The sequence below is a fragment of the Bos indicus x Bos taurus genome, chromosome 26 (assembly GCF_003369695.1).
Source record: "Bos indicus x Bos taurus breed Angus x Brahman F1 hybrid chromosome 26, Bos_hybrid_MaternalHap_v2.0, whole genome shotgun sequence".
Taxonomy (NCBI): Eukaryota; Metazoa; Chordata; class Mammalia; order Artiodactyla; family Bovidae; genus Bos; species Bos indicus x Bos taurus.
In genome coordinates this window covers 14,634,283-14,654,675 of record NC_040101.1, presented here as the reverse complement: position 1 = coordinate 14,654,675, position 20,393 = coordinate 14,634,283, and the positions used below count along the sequence as shown (strand labels likewise).

The following is a 20,393-nucleotide window of genomic DNA, read 5'->3' as shown; positions in this document are numbered from 1 at the left end:
GGACCACCAGGGAAGTCCCCACTTCATCTTATTTATGAGGAAAGTTTCACCTTGAGGAATTCTGTATTTGAGGCAGGTGTCTTGATGACAAGTCCAGCTCTCATCTGGCGACACCCTGAACAAAATCATTTGAAATGAAGTTCTGGGTAACACTTGCCTGCCCCGCCACACCTAACAGTTTCTATGGACCGCTCAACTGATTTAACAGAAGAAAAATTTGGCATGAGGCCCTAAATGAAAAGACTGGGAAAAAAAAAAAATCTTTGATTTTCCTCATACCACTTCCCTTCACAAAGGATAGAGGTAAAGAGAAAACCTGCAAGTCACGGTGAAAGGAATCCCTCAGGCCTCTCATTCCTAGAAAAGAGGCCAGGCTAATCTTGCATCAAGAAATGGGAGGTGATTCATTGCAACCTATAATCCTTTCCTCTCAAAAGGTAATAAAAGAATAAGATCCTATTCCAATTTTTTAAAATTGTACAGTCAGAAAAAGTGAGAGAGAGAAAGAGAGGGGGGGTTTGCTGCTCATGTACAAATTAGACTAAGGCATCCGATTTTCGGAGCCTTAGTTTCCTGTGACGTATACATGCCATGGGTGCCAGTCAAAAGCTCTAAGATGCTAATTTTAACCACACCAGCACCACCAGCAGCATCAAGGAATTCAGTAATATGCAGTTAAATGAGTACCCTCAAGGCAGGCCTGACTTGCAGGTAAGCTGTTTGGTGAGCAGTTACGACTTTTGAACAAATGCCCTGGCTACAGGCATATTCAAAGATGCTGCTGCGCCACTCAAGGTGCCCTCTGACTGCACAAGCTTTTTAAAGCTTGGACTGCATACTCTCACAACCGGGGACATATCAGGAAGGCACTGACGGTACTGGGGCAAGAAGTGTGGACTGCCGCATGCGGTGACCATTTGTTTCAAAGGCTACTGACAGGTCATTTGGCACTGTATCTACATAGTTTAATGATTACCAGCAAAAAAAAAAGTCCCATGATCCTTGTTCAGGTGTTGTCCAGACTTTGAATTGACATTAAATAATGTGTAACTGTTGAAAGAGCCACAGCATGAAAGAAAAAGGACACAGTGATATTCTGAAAATGAAAGTATATACAGAACACTAATTGCTTACGATTTAAGAAGTTTTCAACATTTTTCTTTCTAATTTTGTTTCTTTTATGACACTGCATTTTTCCTCTAGTAATAATTTGGTTTTGCTATTCTTTCCTAAATAGTTGTGACACGAAAGCCATAAAAATGCATTCTCTTTCTAAGGTTCTACTTAGACGCTGCATTTTAAAGTGTTTTCACATTTTATTCCATTTGACCCTGATGACAACTGTGTGAGTCACAGATGGTATTCTATGGAGAAGCAGCCTGGGAAGCTGGGTGACTCACAGGCAAGTACCCAACTCCATCAACAGTGTTCTTCACTCACTAGACACTGGTGCTGGGTGCTTACACACTCAGCTTCTCGTCAAGATGCACATTCTGTCTGCTTTCAGAGCACTAGCGTAGGACTGAATTATTCTCCATAGCTAGCTGAAGCTGCACTAGATGTAAATCCTCTCTTGGAATGAAATATTCATTCCCTCTGCCCAGCCTCCTCTCCGTGGACCGCCCACACCATGGCTATTTCTGCCTTGCCCAGCGATCTTGTCTGCTGGTGACAAAGAGGCAACTTTAAAAGCCCAGCAGAATTTCTAATGAACAGTCATGACACTCGAGAACACTGAAGCAGCTGAAGAGGGGGCATCCTTGAGAGTGAGAAAGAACCATAAAGTTTGGTTTAAAAGAAGAGGAAGAGGAAAGAGAACTTTGCTAATACCTTATTTGGGTGAGGAAAGAAAAAACATTTTTCAAGAAAAATGTCAAAAGCTCTATGATTGGGTCTATTTAAAAGGACAGACATACAGGGGACGGGAAAAGTTCTGCATTAGACGCTGGGTGCTTGCACAGTCCTGGAGCTCACTGTGGTCTAGTTTAGAATATATAGATATATAATGAGTTTCTCCTTGAAGTGACCTGAAGTGGGTTTGTGAAATTAATGAGGACAATCTTATAAACCTATTTTCCAAAAGCTGCCTGAGATCTGTTCTGATATTTTATCCTCAACACACTGAAAAGAAGCCCCAGGAAGGCAAGAATCTTTGTCTCTTGTTCACTGCTTTATTCCCAGTGCCTAAGATAGTACCTGGCGCATAGCAGATACTCAATAAATATTTGTTGTATTACACTGTCTCTTTCAAGTAGACAGCAGCACCCTGCAATCACAGGACTTGGGGTTGGCCAAAAGTTCATCTGGGTTTCCCATAAGAGCTTATAGGAAATCCAAACGAACTTTCTGGCCAAACCCATACTTCCTGGAGTGTCCCAGGTTTACCATGAGTCAAACAGAGTCCTCCTGAAATGTGCTTTCATGGAAGCAAGTGTTTTTATGACACATTATCCTTAACCTCAGATTTGACAGTCAATTCTGATGCAGCTTTCATCAAATTTTACATTTGAAAAAAGAAACATCAAGGGGGAAAAGCATCTAGTCATTCCATACCTTTGCATTGGGCCTAGCTGTCTGATTAACCGGTCTGAGATGAACTCCCTTTTTAATTCTGTCCATCATCTCTTCAACTGCTTGCCGCTTCAGGTCTGTGACTTCTTCAGCTATTCAAAAAACATACATGTAAATCATCTTATGTTACAAGCAAACGACTACTTCCTGCTTCTGGTGACTTGGAAAGATCGCACTATGTAATTAACCACAGTCATTTTTCAGACGGAGTCACAAAACACCAATAATTTACCAAGGTTAACAGCTCCCAGGTAGCAGTATTTTTTCAATAAAAAACCTTTTAATAAGAGGTTTGCTTTGAGAAATAAGAGATATAAAACTTAAGGTCTAATTTTTAGCCTGGAAATCAATATTGGCTCATCTACGTTAAACAAAATAGAGTTTGTTCCGTTTGTCAACATAATAATAGATCCGGATCTCTCCAGGTCTTCAAAAATCCAATTTTGTACCTAACTCCAAATAATCATTCACCTTTGCCTCAGAGATATTTTTGTAATTTGTGGTATAACCTATGTAAAAGAAATTAGCCCAAAGCAGGAATAGTCATCGAAAAGCCCATTAGAAAATAAAAAATCAAAGAGATCTTTTTACCTGTTAGAAGAAATCCACAGTCAGAAGATGAGCAGCAAATAGATAAAATCTATTTTTAAATTATCATCTTTTGTTTAGGAATCACATGGGAAGGAAACACTTAAGCAAACCTTTTCAAGTCTTTTAAAACTGTCAATGTTGAAAGAAAACATACATACAGAAATGACTGCGATTAAGTAATTAAATTTGATAAAAATAATTCAGGGTCTATAGTTTAATCTTTATACTCTTTTGCTGCAAAAACAATAAAGCTGTGGGAAAATGTATCAAATAGATAAATACAACTGAGATCAACTAAGACTTGTTGGTCAGAATAGTGAAATTTGTGTCTTGCAGGACAGCTTGACCAAAAGCACTGAATCATTTTGGAACACTTATCACTATTTATGCAGCTCTAGATTTTGTGTTTATCTGCAGCTAAATCACTGCATCCACTACATTTAAGTTTAAATATCTCACAAAGACCCTCCAATTAGCAACTTTAATGGACTCCACACTGTGGGGCGGTCACATGGAGGACACTCAGCAAGTATCTACCTATTGACGGACTTGCTAAAAGTTCAGGCTTCAAATGGCTATCCATAGTTTTACTATCTGAGCAGAAATAATTACACCTCAAAAGGATGGCTTCTAAATGTAGGCAATCACAATTACTTATATATCCCTCAGCTAATTCACAGTGGTGTCAGGCTTTGTGCTAGGGAGGCCTAAATCATGGCTTCTTTTACTGCTACATGGCAGACTTCACTCTAACTCAGAGGAGCTACTCTTATCCATGCTGGGGAAGAGGGGGGTGGGAGCAACACAGAGAATGCAGAAGGATCCATCAGCCTCTATTCTGCAGTATCACAGTGATTGGATCACTGCTACATCCACCACATAACCTAGGTATTCTCACACAGTCCTGATTTCAAATAGTGTTTGGGCACCCTCATAAGCCACTGAAAAGCTGGGAATTCAAATTTCTCAGTATCCAAACAGCATTTTACAGTACTAGAAGTCAAAAAAGTATCTTTTGCCAGACATGGGAGACATGGCACCAAAGTGAGACCACATCCACCAACAGATGGATAACAAAGCTGTGATGGATCAACTATGTGCCCTTAAGCAGTATATTCTAGGGCCACCTCTGCTGATGGCTCACGAACATCAACAAGGGGACAGACAAGAAAGTTACTATGAATAGAGATTCATTCATTCACTCACTCATTTACCAACTCCCTCATTCAATATCTAAATACCTGCTGCACATCACACAGTGCTTTTGCTGACCCTTTTCAGAATGAGAGGAAGTAAGACCCAGATCTGTCATTCAAGCACCTGATGTGGGTATGGAATTTATTCCTGGGAATTAAAAAAAAAAAAAAATCTTCAAAAAACATTTGATTTTCAGAAAGGCTGCCATTTTGAGTAAGACTTGGGAAGAGCCGCATGGCAACGGGAACACCGCCTACAAACAGATTAGCACTCTGTAAGGAATGATTGAAACCCAATTAAATGCACCATACAAAAACTAATTAAGGCAGACAGATGGAGAATTATGGTCAACACCATTCAGATCTGCTGCAGCATCTAACATAGCAGGAATTTAAAGTAGTTTCTTATTTTTGCTTGCCAGAATCATAGTGATAATTCAGAGAAGTGCCACTATCTGCATTGTGTACAGATGATAAACCAGGCTTTAATGTCTCAGTCTTTTTCAAATGTAAAGGCTTAATTGGTCTTAAGGAAAAGAAATCATTCTGATCAGATTCTCTACTCAGGCACAATTCAAGGCTTGGTTAGCTACACAAACTCTCTCTCTCACCAACCCTGTTTTTGAACTAGCAAAAAGCAATCTACACGAACTCCTGAACTATTAAGCAGTTCTAATAAATCTGCAAGAATCACCTACAGAGAGCTCATGGTATGTTTTGTAATTCTTTTCTGCAGTCACGCAGTTGGTAATTGTCTCACAAAAGCATGTAATCAGGGGGACAATAGAAATATGCAGGATACTGGAGATTAAAGAAAAGGGACAAACGAAGACAAGGGGTGTAATGTTATTGAACTGCCACAGGAAAATAAAATCAAATGTTCTTTGAGTTAGTGCTTCAAGGTCAGTCTTGGATCAGAAAGCTACATGTAATTAATTGAGGCTTAAATTTTAAGACCCACTTGAAAAATAAGTTAGTTCTTCACACACAAAAAAAGACTCACAGACAAAACCCCTATGTTATTACTCAGTAAAACCTTTTGTTACTGCCTAGAGGAAACTAAAATGAATTTCTAAATTTCACCAGTCCACTTTTCTCTTTCGATAACATTTTTTTTAAGGCATGTAAAAAATCTTATGTCATCATGAGGTACAAATTTTCTAAAGAACACGTCATGGTTGAATAAGTTTGGATTTGACCTAAGATCATAAAGTTAAGAAAATTTCCTTAATGACAGTGATCACAAGAGTCTGCCAAATGAGGACTTCTGCCCTTCATGGTGGTTGGTACCATGTCTGTATTTTTCTACTTAACATGTTGAGTATTTTCTGTGTTCTGGGCGCTACTCTAAATACTTTACCTGTGGTGAGACTCGTAATTCTCAGAACAATCCCATGAAATAGAAACTATTATTCCCATTCTACAGATTAGCAAACTGAGGTCAGACAATATCAACAAATTAAGTGACCTAAATATCAAATATGATAAAGAGCAAGCATACCTCTCAAATCTCATAACCTGTTCAATAAATGCACTTTTATCAAAATTAGAGTTATTAACTGCAAAGTATGTAATGTTTTCTTGTATTGAGATCTTATGACTACTTCTAAAATATTTCACAGGCCTTTCCTACAATCAAGCTTTTTAAGGGTCATAACCTAGCAAGAAACACTTCTCCATTCCAAAATTGAAAAGCAGACCAACCGTATAGTAAAAGCCATAATATGACGCTAATCCAGGAAAACATGTGACAGCAGGGCTGGTTCCTACGTTATAAATGCAAACTCCAAAGTGTCTCAGCTGACCCCGATGTGTGATGCTCTACATCCATTCATCATGCATTTAATCACTGTCCATTCAATGACAATTTTTGGTGCAAATGATTAACAAGACACTATAGACAACTACCTTGCCAGACAAAGTATGGATATGGTACCTATCATTAAGGCAGTATGATTTTAGGATGGCTCCAGTCTAAAAGTCTCCTAAGCAATGCCTTAGATGTCTAAGTAATTACTTAGATTCCCTAAGTAACAAGTCAATAGCTCAAGGATGAGGGAGAAAATGCTGCCATATTTCACAAATTGTAAATGAAATATCATTTGCTTAAGGAAAACTGCATGGTTTCTAATACTCGGAGTTAGTAAGTTTCAGAACACATTTATTTTAAATTTAAGGGTGCTGCTGAGGTTCATCAGTTCAGTTCAGTCACTCAGTCATGTCTGACTCTTTTCGACCCCATGGACTGCAGCATGCCAGGCTTCCCTGTCCATCACCAACTCCTGGAGCTTGCTCAAACTCATGTCCATCAAGTTGGGGATGCCATCCCACCATCTCCTCCTCTGTCGTCCCCTTCTCCTCCTGCTTTCAATCTTTCCCAGCATCAGGGTCTTTTCTAATGAGTCAGTTCTTCACATCAGGTGGCCAAAGTATTAAAGCTTCAGCTTCAGCATCAGTCCTTCCAATGAATATTCAGAACTGATTTCCTTTACGATTGACTGGTTTGATCTGCTAATTTGATAAGGTAATATTCAATTTATTGAGAAGGGGAATTTATTTTATTCTGACTGCTTTCCTGACCCTGTAAGACTTAACCAGTTTTCCCAAAATGAGATTGAAACAAACAAAATTTTAATCTTAATTACAAGTGTCAGGGAAGATTTACAGCCAGTAATCAGTAATCCAAGAGCATGGCTGCCCTGCAGATCACAGAAGTCAGGACTTCTAAATCCTGCAATGCCCTGGCAAAGCAGAATTTACCTTTTAGCAGCATTACAATGGGCTGCAGGAGGTAAGCCAAAAAAGTCAATCCACTGATACAATCAAACAGCTTTAAATAGTGCTGCAAGGTGCTTGATAAGAAGAAAAGACTAAGTCTAAACTTTGATTCAATCAATATGCATGAAAGCTGTGGATGGCTGCAGAGAGGAGTGAGCCTTCAAACAGTCTGCAATCTGCTCAGGGGGAGAGATGTAGAAATAACTCGAACATCAGAGCAGAGTCTTGGGGTGGGACATTAAATCCTTATGGGAACAAAAGTTGAAGCCAACTGCCACAGCAACACACAGTAATGGGGCCATTCATTCTGGATTATTAATACTAATAAATAAGAGAAGAGGAGGAAGAGCCAAGGAACACACCAGGCAATATGCCTGGAATTAGGACAGCACCTTGGCAGAGGGAGGGCAGGAGGACAATTCTGGGATGAGGAAAGACAGGAACGAACACACAGGGAACTTACAGGCAAGGGCCAGCCATATGGTGAGGTATATGTAAAAAGAAATGAAAGTGAAGTGTTAGTCACTCAGTCACGTCCAACTCTTTGCGACCCCATGGACTGTAGCCCGCCAGAATCCTCTGTCCATGGGATTCTCCAGGCAAGAATACTGGAGTGGGTAGCCACTCCCTTCTCCAGGGGATCATCCTGACCCAGGGATCGAAACTGGGTCTCCTGCACTGCAGGTGGATTCTTTACCACCTGAGCCACCAGGAAAGCCCTACGAGAAATGAGGCTACACAGTAAAGGCAGAAAACCACCTCTAAGCAGACCACAGGGCTTTAGATTCTATTCTGCCTCAGAGGGCAGCACAGAAATGTGCTAAGATGAAGGACAACTTTGTTAGACCCAGGATCTGAGAACACTGCACTGCAGAGGTATGAAAATGGCTGGAGTGGGGCTAGGAGACCCAGAGGCAGTGAAAGGGAGCCAGGAAGTGTCCACTCATCTGGGCCTGAACCAGGCAAACCCACCATGCTCTATAAGTAACGGGAGTTGAGCAAACACTGCGGAGTTTACTTTGGGTTCTACGGTTCTCAGGCATAAAGGGCCAAGATTCGGCCCTAGCATTTCAAGCTTTTGTTTTAACGTGGCCACACATCAAACCACCCACGGCTCTGAGCACTGACTCACCACCTACCCACCTGGTGCCTTGGCTCAGCAGGAAAGCTCTTCTCTCTCCATTCCCATCTCTCCCTATCCTCAACATCTCTCTCTCCAAAGAATCAGGGTCCTGTGAATGTTACTTCCCTGAACAGCTCCTGACTTTCTCCATTACTTTCTCTCTCTGCTACCACCCTCATCTCAGCCCAGGTGATGTTTGTCTGAAAAGCACAGCAGTCTCCCTTCATCCACTGTCATTCCTGGGCAGTCTTCTCTCTGTTCTCTCACTGTAGCCAGTGTGATTTTTTTATAAAAGATGCATCTCATGTTACACTCCTACGTAAACTTCTACTGTCCTTAGAATAAGAACCAAAATCTTGATCACGCCTCTAGAATTTGGTCCTGCCTACCTAGCAGACGTCTCTTGCACCGGTGTTCTAATAATATCAACTTTTTTTTTTTCAGTTTCCTAATACGCCAAGCTCCTTGCCCACTCCGAACCTTTGAATTGTTGCCCCTCTGTGTGATCTATTATACTTTACCTGAAATACCTTGACCTTCTAAATCCACAACTACTCAGCTGAAACATCACTTGCTGACACCCAGCAGTCTACCTCTATAGCCTCTTAAGTCAGTACCAACAGTCACTCCTCCACAGTACTGATTCAAAAATGTATTTAAACAATTATATACTGAATTGGTAATTATTGGTCTACTTCCTGCTTCCCCCACTCAAATGTGACTCTACATCTTGTATCTCCAGTACACAGCCCTGAAGGGTACATAGCAAATACTTGACAAAGTCTCTGTTCACTTGCTATCAACTGTAAAAAGTCTTTTCCCAAATCCCTCATCTGGACTTACTCCCCAAAGTACCTCGTCCCTTAGTGAAAACACGTTTCCAGCATCCCTCACATCACAGTGACACGTGTCCATCTGCTCCAGATGGTAAGCCACAGGAAGGCAATGGCTGTTCTTTGGCTTATTCTTATAGTTGTTAAGTTCACATTTCTCCCCAACAATCTGTTCATAGTCAAACAGCTCAACAAGTACATCTATTGCTGAAAAACTGTACGTCATCAACAACTTAAAAAGTGAACCCTGGAGGGTGGGTTAGAATTACTTGTTTCTGGTTGAGCCGCCTTTTCTTTCTTAGCACCGCCGCTGCTGGAGTGGGATCGCTTCCGGATCATGGACATGAGTGATCTTTGGGAGAAAGAAAAAAGATTGACAGGAGATTAGCAGATGCCTTAACAGCCAAGAAATAGAAGGTACAGGTTCCAAATAATTATTAAAAATCCAACTCTTCTCTAAGTATTTGAATATAGAACTAGAATTTAAGTAGCCTATTACTTAATAGTGGTATAATAGTATAAGTAGCCTACTTACATTTTTAATAAGTTGTGAAATTTTTCATCACTGTAAGAAAGAGAAAGATGTCCTATCTCTTTCCTGTGTAAAACCAAATGAATTACTGGAAGAAGGAGGCTGCTAAAGTGAAAGAAAGAAAGTGAAGTCGCTCACTCGTGTCCAACTCTTTGCAACCCCATGGACTGTACCTAGGAGCCTACCAGGCTCCTCGGTCCATGGAATTTTCCAGGCAAGAGTACTGGAGTGGGTTGCCATTTCCTTCTCCAGGGGATCTTCCCAACCAACCCGGGTCTCCCGCATTGCAGGCAGACGTTTTACTATCTGAGCCACCAGGGAAGACGTCCAATTACTGGAAGAAGGAGGCTGCTAACATTATTATTAATATGATGCAGAGACATCTAAAAAGTAAAATAGATACAGAAAATCTTTCAATATCCATATTTAAAATTTAGAAACAGGTAACAGACTGGATAAGTATTTAAAGTAGTTTAGGGATATATACGTAGGCAAAAAAAAAAAACTTTTAAGGTAATGAAAGGACTCAAGGGGAGGAAGGAAATAATGTAAAATTTACTTTTTTCCATTCTGTCAACTAAAAGGCAGGAGAATACAGGGTCTCCTTGTTAACATTCCAAAGCAGGATAGGCTGCATGGAGGCAGAGGCTGTCACTAGTTGGGAGCCTCTCACTAGTCCGAGACCTCCCTTTAATCTCTCACGACACCATAACCACCCCACCTCTGATTCTGAGAGGAAGTTTTGGGAATGTGTATTACTGTACAAAAAGATTACAGAGCAAGAAGTTATTTGTACTGCTCAGCACAGTTGTATATATTTACATAAATGAATGAGAATAGATGTCCTTTCTTGTAAACCACTTAAGTGGATGAGAGAAAGTGTGAGCTTTAAATGTTCTGTACGTTGGAAGTACAAGTTGAAGACTGGTGCGGTGTCCACAAGAAAGTCATCTGTACTATTATAAAGAACTATCCGACAAGCTGGTGCTAAGACTAAAGAGAAAATAGACAGCGTGGGTTTCACAGGACAGGTAAGAAGACCAGAACAAGACATCTGGGACCAGTCAAATCTCTAGCAAAAACTGCTCCAGGTGGAAATACTCATCTTGAAATTGTTCTAGTGTTCGTCACACCCACTTTGATGGTTAATTTTGTGAGTCAACTGGTCTGGGTCATAGGGTACTCAGAGATGTGCATGTGTGTGTGTGTGTGTGTCCGCCCGCACGCATGTGCACGCGCTCAATCGTGTCCGACTCTTCGTGACCCAATGGACTGTAGCCCACCAGGCATCTCTGTCCATGAGGTTCTCCAGGCAAGAATACTGGAGTGGGTAGCCATTCCCTTCTCCAGGGAATCTTCCTACCCAGGGGTGGGAGATGGGTCTCCTACACTGCAGGCAGATTCTTTACCATCTGAGCCACCAGGGAAGCCTCCTCAGATACATGGCCCAACTGTATTCTGGGTGTTTCTGTGAGGGTTCTGGTAACATCTAAACTGGTAGCCTGGGGGCTTCCCTGGTGGTCCATTGGTTAAGAGCTCACCTTCCAATGCAAGTATATGGGATCCCACATGCCTCTTGGCCAAAAAACCAGAACATAAAAGCAGAAACAATATTATAACAAATTCAATAAAGACTAAAACATGGTTCATATATGTTAAAATCTTAAAAAAAATTAATTGGTAGCCTGAGTAAAGTGGAATGTCCTCCCTCATGTGGGACAGGCCCCAGTCAGTTGGTCGAAGGCTTGAATACAACAAAAGGGTGAGCCTCCCCCAAAGAAAGGGAATTCCCAGGTGGTGCTAGTGGTAAAGAACTCGCCTGCCAATGCAGAAGACGAAAGAGACGCGGGTTCAATCCCTGGTCAGAAAGAGCCCCTGAAGGACGGCATTTTGAAACCCACTCCAGTATTCACGCCTGGAGAATCCCACGGACAGAGGAGCCTGGTGGGCTATGGTCCACAGGGTCGTAGAGACAGACACGACTGAAGCTACTCAGCATGCACCCCTAAGTAAGATACAATTTCTCCTGCGTTGAAACTAGGACACCTGCTCTCTCTTGCCTTCTAAGTCATGAAAACGGAAACACTTCCTCTTCCCGGGTCTCCAGCCTGCTGATCTTCGGACTGAAACTACACTGCAGGCTCTCCTTGGTCTCCAGCTTGCTGATTTATCTGCAGATCCTGGGACTGGTCAGCCTCCACAGTCACGTGAACCAATTACTCAGGCTACTTTCTCTTTTTATGTATACGATGTATATGTACACATGTACACCATCCCCCACTGCTTCTATTTCTCTGGAGAACCCTATAACCCTATACACCAATACACCCTACTCTTTTCCCTTGAGCCTACCCTTTCATTTGGCTGCTACAAAATGACCAAGGTATGCTTTCTTCCTCTCTTATCTGTCTCCTAACCGTCCTCCTGGTCAAATGAGCAGAAAGTGGGACGAAGGGGTGGAGGGCCCAGTAAAGCCCCTCAAAGAAGCCACAGGCCCTAGTCATTTCTTCCCAGTTTCACTTCTATCCAGGACCTACATCATCTTAAAACACAGCTCAGGAATAACGTTGGAAAACCTTGTGAAACTCAATACACATGCAAATATATTTGACAAGAAAATACTCCTTATCAAAAAATAAAAATCTGTTTCTACTGAGAAATTATGTCTTTGTCTTATACTATTTAAATTCATCTTAAAAGAAAAATCATTCATGTTATTCAACAAAAATTTTCTGTAATGGGCCTTACAAGAGTTCCTGTTTTAGACACACATACTCGGCATTCTGGTTTCGTTTCTCAATATAACCATAGGGTGCTCTTTGAGAAAACGCTCTATTTAGGTTATAGTTTACTTTTAATTTGAAGGGCTCTCAAGATTTCAGAGACTAAAACTTAAAGGCCAACAGTAGGATTATAATCGTTTTTTAATAGTTCCCTCTCCTCACAGACACAAGTGATCTTTCTTATCAAGCTCAAAATTCTAGACCTTAGCGAAAGATCAAAGTGATGAATTTCCTATTTTAAATGTCAAATTCAGAATATCTCCTACAGCTTTAGCGACCCAGGAGAGAAAGAATTTAAAAATACCTGAAATTCTTTCAATTGACTCTTGGATCGATCACGTGTAAAAATTATTTTGCCTTAACTACTTCAATGGCTTAAAGTGGATTATGTCATACCCTACTCAGTAAGGAAAACTAATGAGAATCTTTTTAAAAGGCAGAGTTCCATTTTCATGGTCGTGTGGGAGGACCATGCTACTCATTCTATTGAGATGGATCTGCAAAGGTACAAAGTATGAATAAATGGACTCTCTGTGTGAGCGGATTAAACAAATCACATGAGTTAATGAAAGGTAAAACTCTAGCAAAACTTTAAATTTCATTTGATCAAGAATAAATTACACACAAGTGGTTAACAGCATAAAATGAGGAGGTAAACTGTCACACAGCAGGTAGGTTGTCTTATGTACATGGATGGTAGACTGAAGAACCACAAAAGAGGCAGAATTCGACTCAAGATGTCCTGGGGTGTATTGTGCTTAGCTCAGGCTCCTTGGCATCAAGTGACCTCTGGCTCAGAAAAAGCAAATTTTTGTCAGCATATGTGATTTCCTGCTGCAAGAATTTAAACATAATTTCTTTTAATGGAATGTAACTCACTCAGCATTATTAAAGGTTTAAATATGAGGTTAAGGAGTTAAAAATAATTATACTTTTAGTTTAATTACTAGTTTACAACAATAAGAGCTGTAAGGTTTTTATTAGTTCAGTATTTTTATTTTTTTAAATAACAAACTGTAGCTTTTCAAATTAGTGAGAGAAAAACATAAAAACATTCTGGAGAAGCTCAAAATTCCTTGATCTTCTGGTTAAAAGGTAAAAGAAAATCCCAGTTACATGGACTGAAAGTTTAAAACTGAGGTGTCAAAAAAAGTTTTTTTATGTCTAGCTCCTCAGCTTGGAACATCCACATGAAACCGGAATATCTATAAGAAGAACCCTGTAGGCCACAAGATGTCTTTGACAGGTATTAAGACCCTAAATATATTACAAGAGATGGGCTTCCCTGGTGGCTCAGTGGTAAAAAAAAAAAAAAAAAAAAATCCACCAGGAGATGGTTGATCCCTGGGTTGGGAAGATCCCTTGGAGAAGGAAATGGCAACCTGCTCTAGTTTCCTGCCTGGGAAATCCCATGAACAGAGGAGCCTAGAGGGCTACAGTCCATGGGGTTGCAGTTGGATACAACTTAGCAGCTAAACAACAACAATATATTATAAGAAGGGAATGATACACTGGCCTTCAGAAAATTCTCTGAAACACCTGCTAATATCTTTCAAACATTTTACCCGTGTCTAATGATGCATTCTAAACCAGTATTTTTTAAAAAGGATACCAATAACATAAACTTCAGTTTCTCTGACAAGGACTAACATTTGATGTAGAGCCATCTTCCTGGATGTGCTTACCGGATAGGATTGGGGGGAGGAGGGGGAGGAGGTGGGGGTGGAGGAGGTGGTGGCGGAGGTACTGAATTCTCAGACTGGTTCACCCGTTTCTGGAGTTCATCAACTGCACAGAGAGCAAGCATTCAGAAAAAATAGATGAAATAAGCAACTTAGCGCCTTATATACAAAAACCACCTGTTCAAAATCACATTCTTTTACTAGGGCAAAGTTAGAAATTCCAGTATGAAGCTGCAGAACCTTTTAAACTTCTTATCATCAGTGAGAGAGACCTTATACACATTACCAAAAAATTACCATGTGTTTGCTATATGTACAAACTATGGAAAAGGAAAAAAAATCAAGACAATGGCTGGATGGGTGGGAAGTAAGGACTGAGTAGGCTGAAGAAATATTTGTTAAGAATGGAATATGCCACCCAAACACTAAGAAATTGTTAATATTTGACTTTTAAAGTGTATAGACCAAGAATTGAATTAATTTTAAAGATGACATTTAGTAATGAATTTTAATAGCATACTTTCCTCCTCCACTTAATCTCCTTCAAAGCTGCAAATCCTAGAGTTCATCATTTTAACCAGACTCACACTCTCAAATGTCTAACTCAGAAACTTTTTGTTCTTTTGAAAAGCATTCTGGAAATACAATTTATTCATTCAATTCATTCAAGCCATTAATAAAACAAGTACTTACTAAGCTCCAACAATGTGAAAAGAGCCTGTGCTTGGTGCTGTTTAAGACATAGTTCCTGACTGCCAGAAAACTCAATTTAAATTTATAGCACAGATGTGAATACCTCTAATTGAGCTCTCATGGGCTACAGGTACTGTTCTCAGGAAAAGCTCTCCCTCTATGCAGTCATTCTACTTTCCATGACTAATTGTACTCCAATGACCTGTCCATTTGTTTTTATTGCCAGCACTTAAATAAGCAGGGTAGGCTAGGTTCTCCAACACCGAGTATTCTCTAGTCATTTCATATACATGTGTCTATTTCTCTAAAGGGAATCTGATATCCTCGTGGACAATAAAGTATGGTTTCTTTTCTTCTATATTTCTTACAGCACCCCAGGGTACTGGGTATGGCTGAGCATATACACAGCAGACAAAAAGAATGAACTACTTCTTAATTTTAGATAAATTTAAAAAAATAAATTGTAGTTCATTTTCATTGTGGATTAGAAAGCACTGAGTATTTTTTAAAGAAAAAAAAAGCCTACTTGATTCTTCTGTACAGATTTCAAAATTCTAGTATAAAATTAACCAAAAATATCTGAAGTGAATATTGAAGCTGTTATAAAGGGAACAACCTGACTCCTTAAATTACTTACTTTCCAACAGAAACTTATTATTTATCCCTGTGTAGTAATCTAACTCACACATTCCTGTTAAGCCTTCTAGACCTGAATGAATACATCATTTAAGTACCCCCTGGTGTTTTAAAGGTTTTTCCATTTAATATACATACTGTTCCCCATTTTATTGATAGGCGTGATATTGAAAGCATTATTTCATGTGTATAATTAGACATCGAAGATAAAGGTAGTATGAACCTGAAAAGCTACTTTTTAAAAATAAACCCTAAAATGGACAAAATAAGTACTCAATGAACACTCATCTCTGAATCCCTGAGAAATGCTGAAGTTTTGGTCTTCCCATATTAATTGTATCTCTGTCTCTTAATTCTGTATGTGATGCTCATAAAAGCTCTGAGTCCAAAAAGTAAGTCTAAATATTTGTGAATCATCTCATTACAGTGATCATTCTACTTAACTACAATAGTCAGAAATGAGGGAATTTAAAAGAAAGCTTGAATTTTTCTATAGAATTCAGAGCATTCAGTAAATGTACTAGCCATGAAAGATTCACATTTTAATACTAAGACATAATAGCCTACTCAATGTTTTTACCGGAATGCTTTAAATTTCTAGCTTTCTCCTCAGAATTCTGGTATTTCAATTCCAGTTCTTTTTTATCTTCTTCGAGAAGCTCCAGTTGCTGTTTGAGACTGTGTATCTCCTTGTGGAAAGTTTCATTCTGTAGTTGCTCTTCTAGTTCTTTGACCTATAAATTATAAATAGACTTTTATACAGTGATAATAGTTTTTCCTTTGTCAAGGAAAACAAGGGGAAAAACAAACATTTCTCTTTTACTTTGCATTTCAGAGCAAAGAGATTCCAATTCATTTTAATCACACCAATCCTGGGATACAGATAATACTGGGCCTTCCCTGGTGGCTTGTTGGTAAAGAATCTGCCTGCAATGTAGGAGACTGCCTACAATACAGAAGGCGTGGGTTCGATCCCTGGGTCAGGAAGATTCCCTGGAAAAGGAAATGGCAATCTACTCTAGAATTCTTGCCTGGGAAATTCCATAGACTGAGGAACCTGACAGGCTACAGTCCACGGAGTCCCAAGAGTTGGACACGACTTAGCAAGTAAACCATCACCACTACCACCACAGATAATACTTATATTATCAGTAATGTGATTCATAAATTTATTGGAGACTTATATCCCAGAAAATTTAGTTTTTAATATTCATATAAGTAAAAAATTCATTTAAAACAGATTAACACTTCTATGCCCATTCCAAAAGAAGAACTCAGGTAATATTAAAAGGAGTCCTGGTGAGACAATTTGGTAACAACAAAAACCATAAAAAAAAAAGAAAAAGAAGGAAAGTCCCTTTGATTCAGTAATATTACTTCTAGAACTTGTTTTAGAGAAGTAGACAGGTGTTCAAATACATTCATTGGAGCATTCTCTGCAACAAGGAAATTTTGGAAATAAGCTACATGTCCACCAATATTATTGATTTAATAAACTACAGTGTTCATTAAGTGAAATATCAATACTATGCAAAAATTTTAAATCACATACCTCACTATACACTGACATAGAAAGATATTAATATATTACCAATGGAAAAAAACGAGGTTGTAGAACAATATGCTTGCAATGATCCCATTTAAACTATATTCATAAAACTATATATTTACATAAAGTTTGGATATGCACCAAAGTATGGAATTTTTAATTAATCTTAGTTTTCTGCTTTAGCTTTTTTTGTATTTTTAAGATTTCCTTATTATAATAATAAAAACAACACACTTGTGTTTTAAAGATTGCTGAATTTGCAAGCGAACTTATAGACAGGTAAGAAATATTTTCCAACCACGAACCTGAAAGATTATCCAGAATAACAGTACAGTAAAATAGGTTTAGAAGTACTGATTGCTCTAATTTCATTTATAACTTATAAATACTCTTCAGTACCCTACCCCAACAAGGTATACACCCAGCAATTTAGTCCCATCCTCAATATAATTTACTCGGTTCTCGGCACGCATTATTTAAGGAGGTAACTACATGTAGAAGAGGGCTTCCCGGGTGGCTCAGCAGTAGAGAATCCACCTGCAGTGCAGGAGGCTTGAGTTCCATCTCTGGGTCAGGAAGAGCCTCTGGAGAGGGAAATGGCAACCCAAACCCACTGCAGTATCCTTGCCTGGGAAACCCCATGGACAGAGGAGCCTGGCGTGCTACAGTTCATGGGGTTACAAACAGGTAGACATGACTTAGCGACTAAAACAGGTAGTAGAGCTTATTTCAAATCAGAAGATTCTAGTAGTAAGCTAAATAAAAATAAACATTCTTTCATTCTCTTTATTTGAAAAGGTAATTCCTGCATATGGGGACAAAAAAAAAGTCCCTTCCATCCTATCCCCCAGGGCACTTTCCCAGAGCCAAGCACTATTACCATGTATTCATTTAGAGCTTCCCTACATATATGCCAACATTTCTTATTGAAGGAAAAAAAATTTACCTCACAACCAACTTGGTAAAAACTCCAGGAACATCCAAGGATTAAATGTCAACAGTGTTGCTTAAAGAGACTTCCACAGGTGCTAACATATGGCAGCTAACAGCCTTTCCCTCACCAACTAGGGACACTGTAAGTAGCATGAATATTGATGCCATTTTTCTTAAGTGGTTTCTTTAATTTGAAAGGCTTTGTTCCACCTGCTTGCCTCTCCTCCTCTCCGCCTCTCCTCCTCACCCACCATGATCACTATCCTTTCTGCCGAGCACACAGAGGTAGGCTGTGTCAGCTGGAGGAACTCTACTCAAACAAACTGAAATAACCACTTAGGAAGCCTTTAAACATATACATTTGTGCAAGTTTACAAAATCAGAAGTTTTCTCTAAGCAAACAATTACTACTAACACGGACTTTTCCCCCCTCCGACAAGCTCTTTGAGACCAATCACAATACACTCTCCTAGTGTATGCACTCTCCAAAAACACAACTGACTCATGGATTTCCAAATTGCATTATTCAAGCTCTTTTTGAGTTGTCTCTCTGCCTCGCTTCTTCCGATCCTTTGGACGGTTTAAAAGTCACTATAAACCCTACTAGTGGCTCAGTGGTAAAGAGTCCATCTGCCAACACAGGAGATGTGAGTTTGATCCTGGGTCAGAAGATCCCCTAGAGAAGGAAATGGCAACCCATTCCAGTATTCTTGCCTGGGAAATCCCACCCCATGGACAGAAGGAACCTGGTGGTCTACAGTCCATGAGTTCACAAAGGAGTCAGACATGACTTAGCAACTAAACAACAATAGAGCCTACAACAGCGCACTATAAATCTTAGATGGGTACTAGAAGTTCATTTGGTAGTTTTTTCCTAAAAGGTGAAAACACTGGAAAGACTTAGTAACTCAAGCAAAATAAGGAACTATGAGCTTCTGGACTAACTCCTCTCAGTTTAAGGATGTGTGTGCACTAAAAACCCAGGAGAAAATCTGTTACCTTTTGTTGATGTTGAATTCTCTCTTCTTCAAGGAGCTGGACAAGTTTTGCATTTTCATCTAATGCGTTCAAAAGCTGCCGGTCAGGAGCAGAGCTCTGTAGTAGAAGGTGGCTTTGTCTCTTTAGCTTGTTCTGTTCGATAAACATCTACAAAAGTTAATTACAAAAATGTAGATACCACTCATGTTCACAAGCCTCCTCAATGGAAACTTGAGCAAAAAGAAAGGTGGAGTTTTCATTAAAAAGGTAAACACAATTTCTGAATGGTAGTATGATGATTTTAGAAGTAATGAGTCCTATGCTAAGTTTTCATTCATAACTTTTATGTAATCTTTAGAACCTTTACCTTCATCTCAGCACAGTATATATACAGTAGTTTAGTCCTATACGGCAGCTTTTATTTTATTATTGCTTTAAAATTTATAAATACTAGCAGTAGCAGCTAATATATATCAAGAACTTATGCCAAGTATTCTACTAAATATGTTCTACACATTATTTTAATCCTTTACATCATCCCTGTGAGGTGAATTCATCTGCTTTGAGAAGCTAAAACATACTGAAGACTAGAGGATAGGTGTGGCAGCAATCATTTTACATGCAGTTTATCATGTAATCCCTAGAACACCACTGTCAAGTAGACACTATTATTATCCCACTTTTACTAATAAGATAACTGAGGCTCTGAGGGGTTAATCAGCTTTCCCAAAGACACAAGTGAGTGGCAAAACCCAGGATTTAAACCCAGATCTGTCTGATTTACAGGCCCATGCTCTTCACCATCTGGCTAATCTCTTTCTCGGTTATTTAATAGACCTAAGATTTTTGTCTTAAACCTATCAGCTTTTCCTCATGACAAAAGTAGTTAACAGTAGGAGGGTAAAGAGGAGAAGGAAAAAGGTATATTAATCAAACTGAGCCTTTTACTAAACAATTTACATATATTCTTAACCTAATCTTCACAACTTTTCACGGTTGAAAGCAACATTATTTCCTATTCACCTATTACTTCTTTTCCTTAATATGCTACACAAACCAGCCAGTGGGCGAGTCTGAACACAAAATGTTCTACAAATTCTGAAATCAGGCCCATTTTATAGTACAGCAACATTTGCAAGTGAAATTTACATTCTTCTTCCATCTGATGCCTGTGTAAGAATAGGAACAGAGGATGAGTAAGTATCCATGAGTGCACAAGTGTTGGGCTGGAGAAAAGTGAGACTGGAAGCATCTATGCACTAGGGAAGCATCATCAACATTCCATCATAGTATCTTAAAATTGAGACCAATAGTCTAATTGAAATGATTTGTTTCAGATTACTATTGAATAATAATATTACAGTAATTTATTTTTTATACATTTTCCCCTCTTAAAACTCAATTGGTTGGAGTCCCGTGTTGGTATCTTAGACAATATCTCACAGCCAACATGAAAGGCCAACAAATGCAACTGAAACAGCTGAGATTCTCTGGCTCCCCAGGAAGTGAGGCCTT

At 39.3% G+C, this 20,393-nt stretch overlaps 1 protein-coding gene across 4 annotated transcripts in view; it reads right to left on the bottom strand.

The window, feature by feature from the left end:
• SHTN1 (shootin 1) overlaps nt 1–20,393 on the bottom strand; it is a 109,737-nt gene that overhangs the window by 29,046 nt on the left and 60,298 nt on the right. For all 4 annotated transcript variants that reach the window (XR_003508814.1, XM_027528414.1, XM_027528412.1 and 1 more), the window contains exons 9-13: nt 18,900–19,046; nt 15,999–16,152; nt 14,093–14,195; nt 9,362–9,444; nt 2,554–2,663 (exon numbers count right to left, since the gene is read on the bottom strand). Coding sequence is in view for 3 of the 4 variants with exons in the window: in XM_027528414.1 (XP_027384215.1) it covers nt 2,554–2,663; nt 9,362–9,444; nt 14,093–14,195; nt 15,999–16,152; nt 18,900–19,046 (597 nt within the window). In the remaining variant the exon portion in view is untranslated. The remainder of the gene's footprint in view (nt 1–2,553; nt 2,664–9,361; nt 9,445–14,092; nt 14,196–15,998; nt 16,153–18,899; nt 19,047–20,393) is intronic.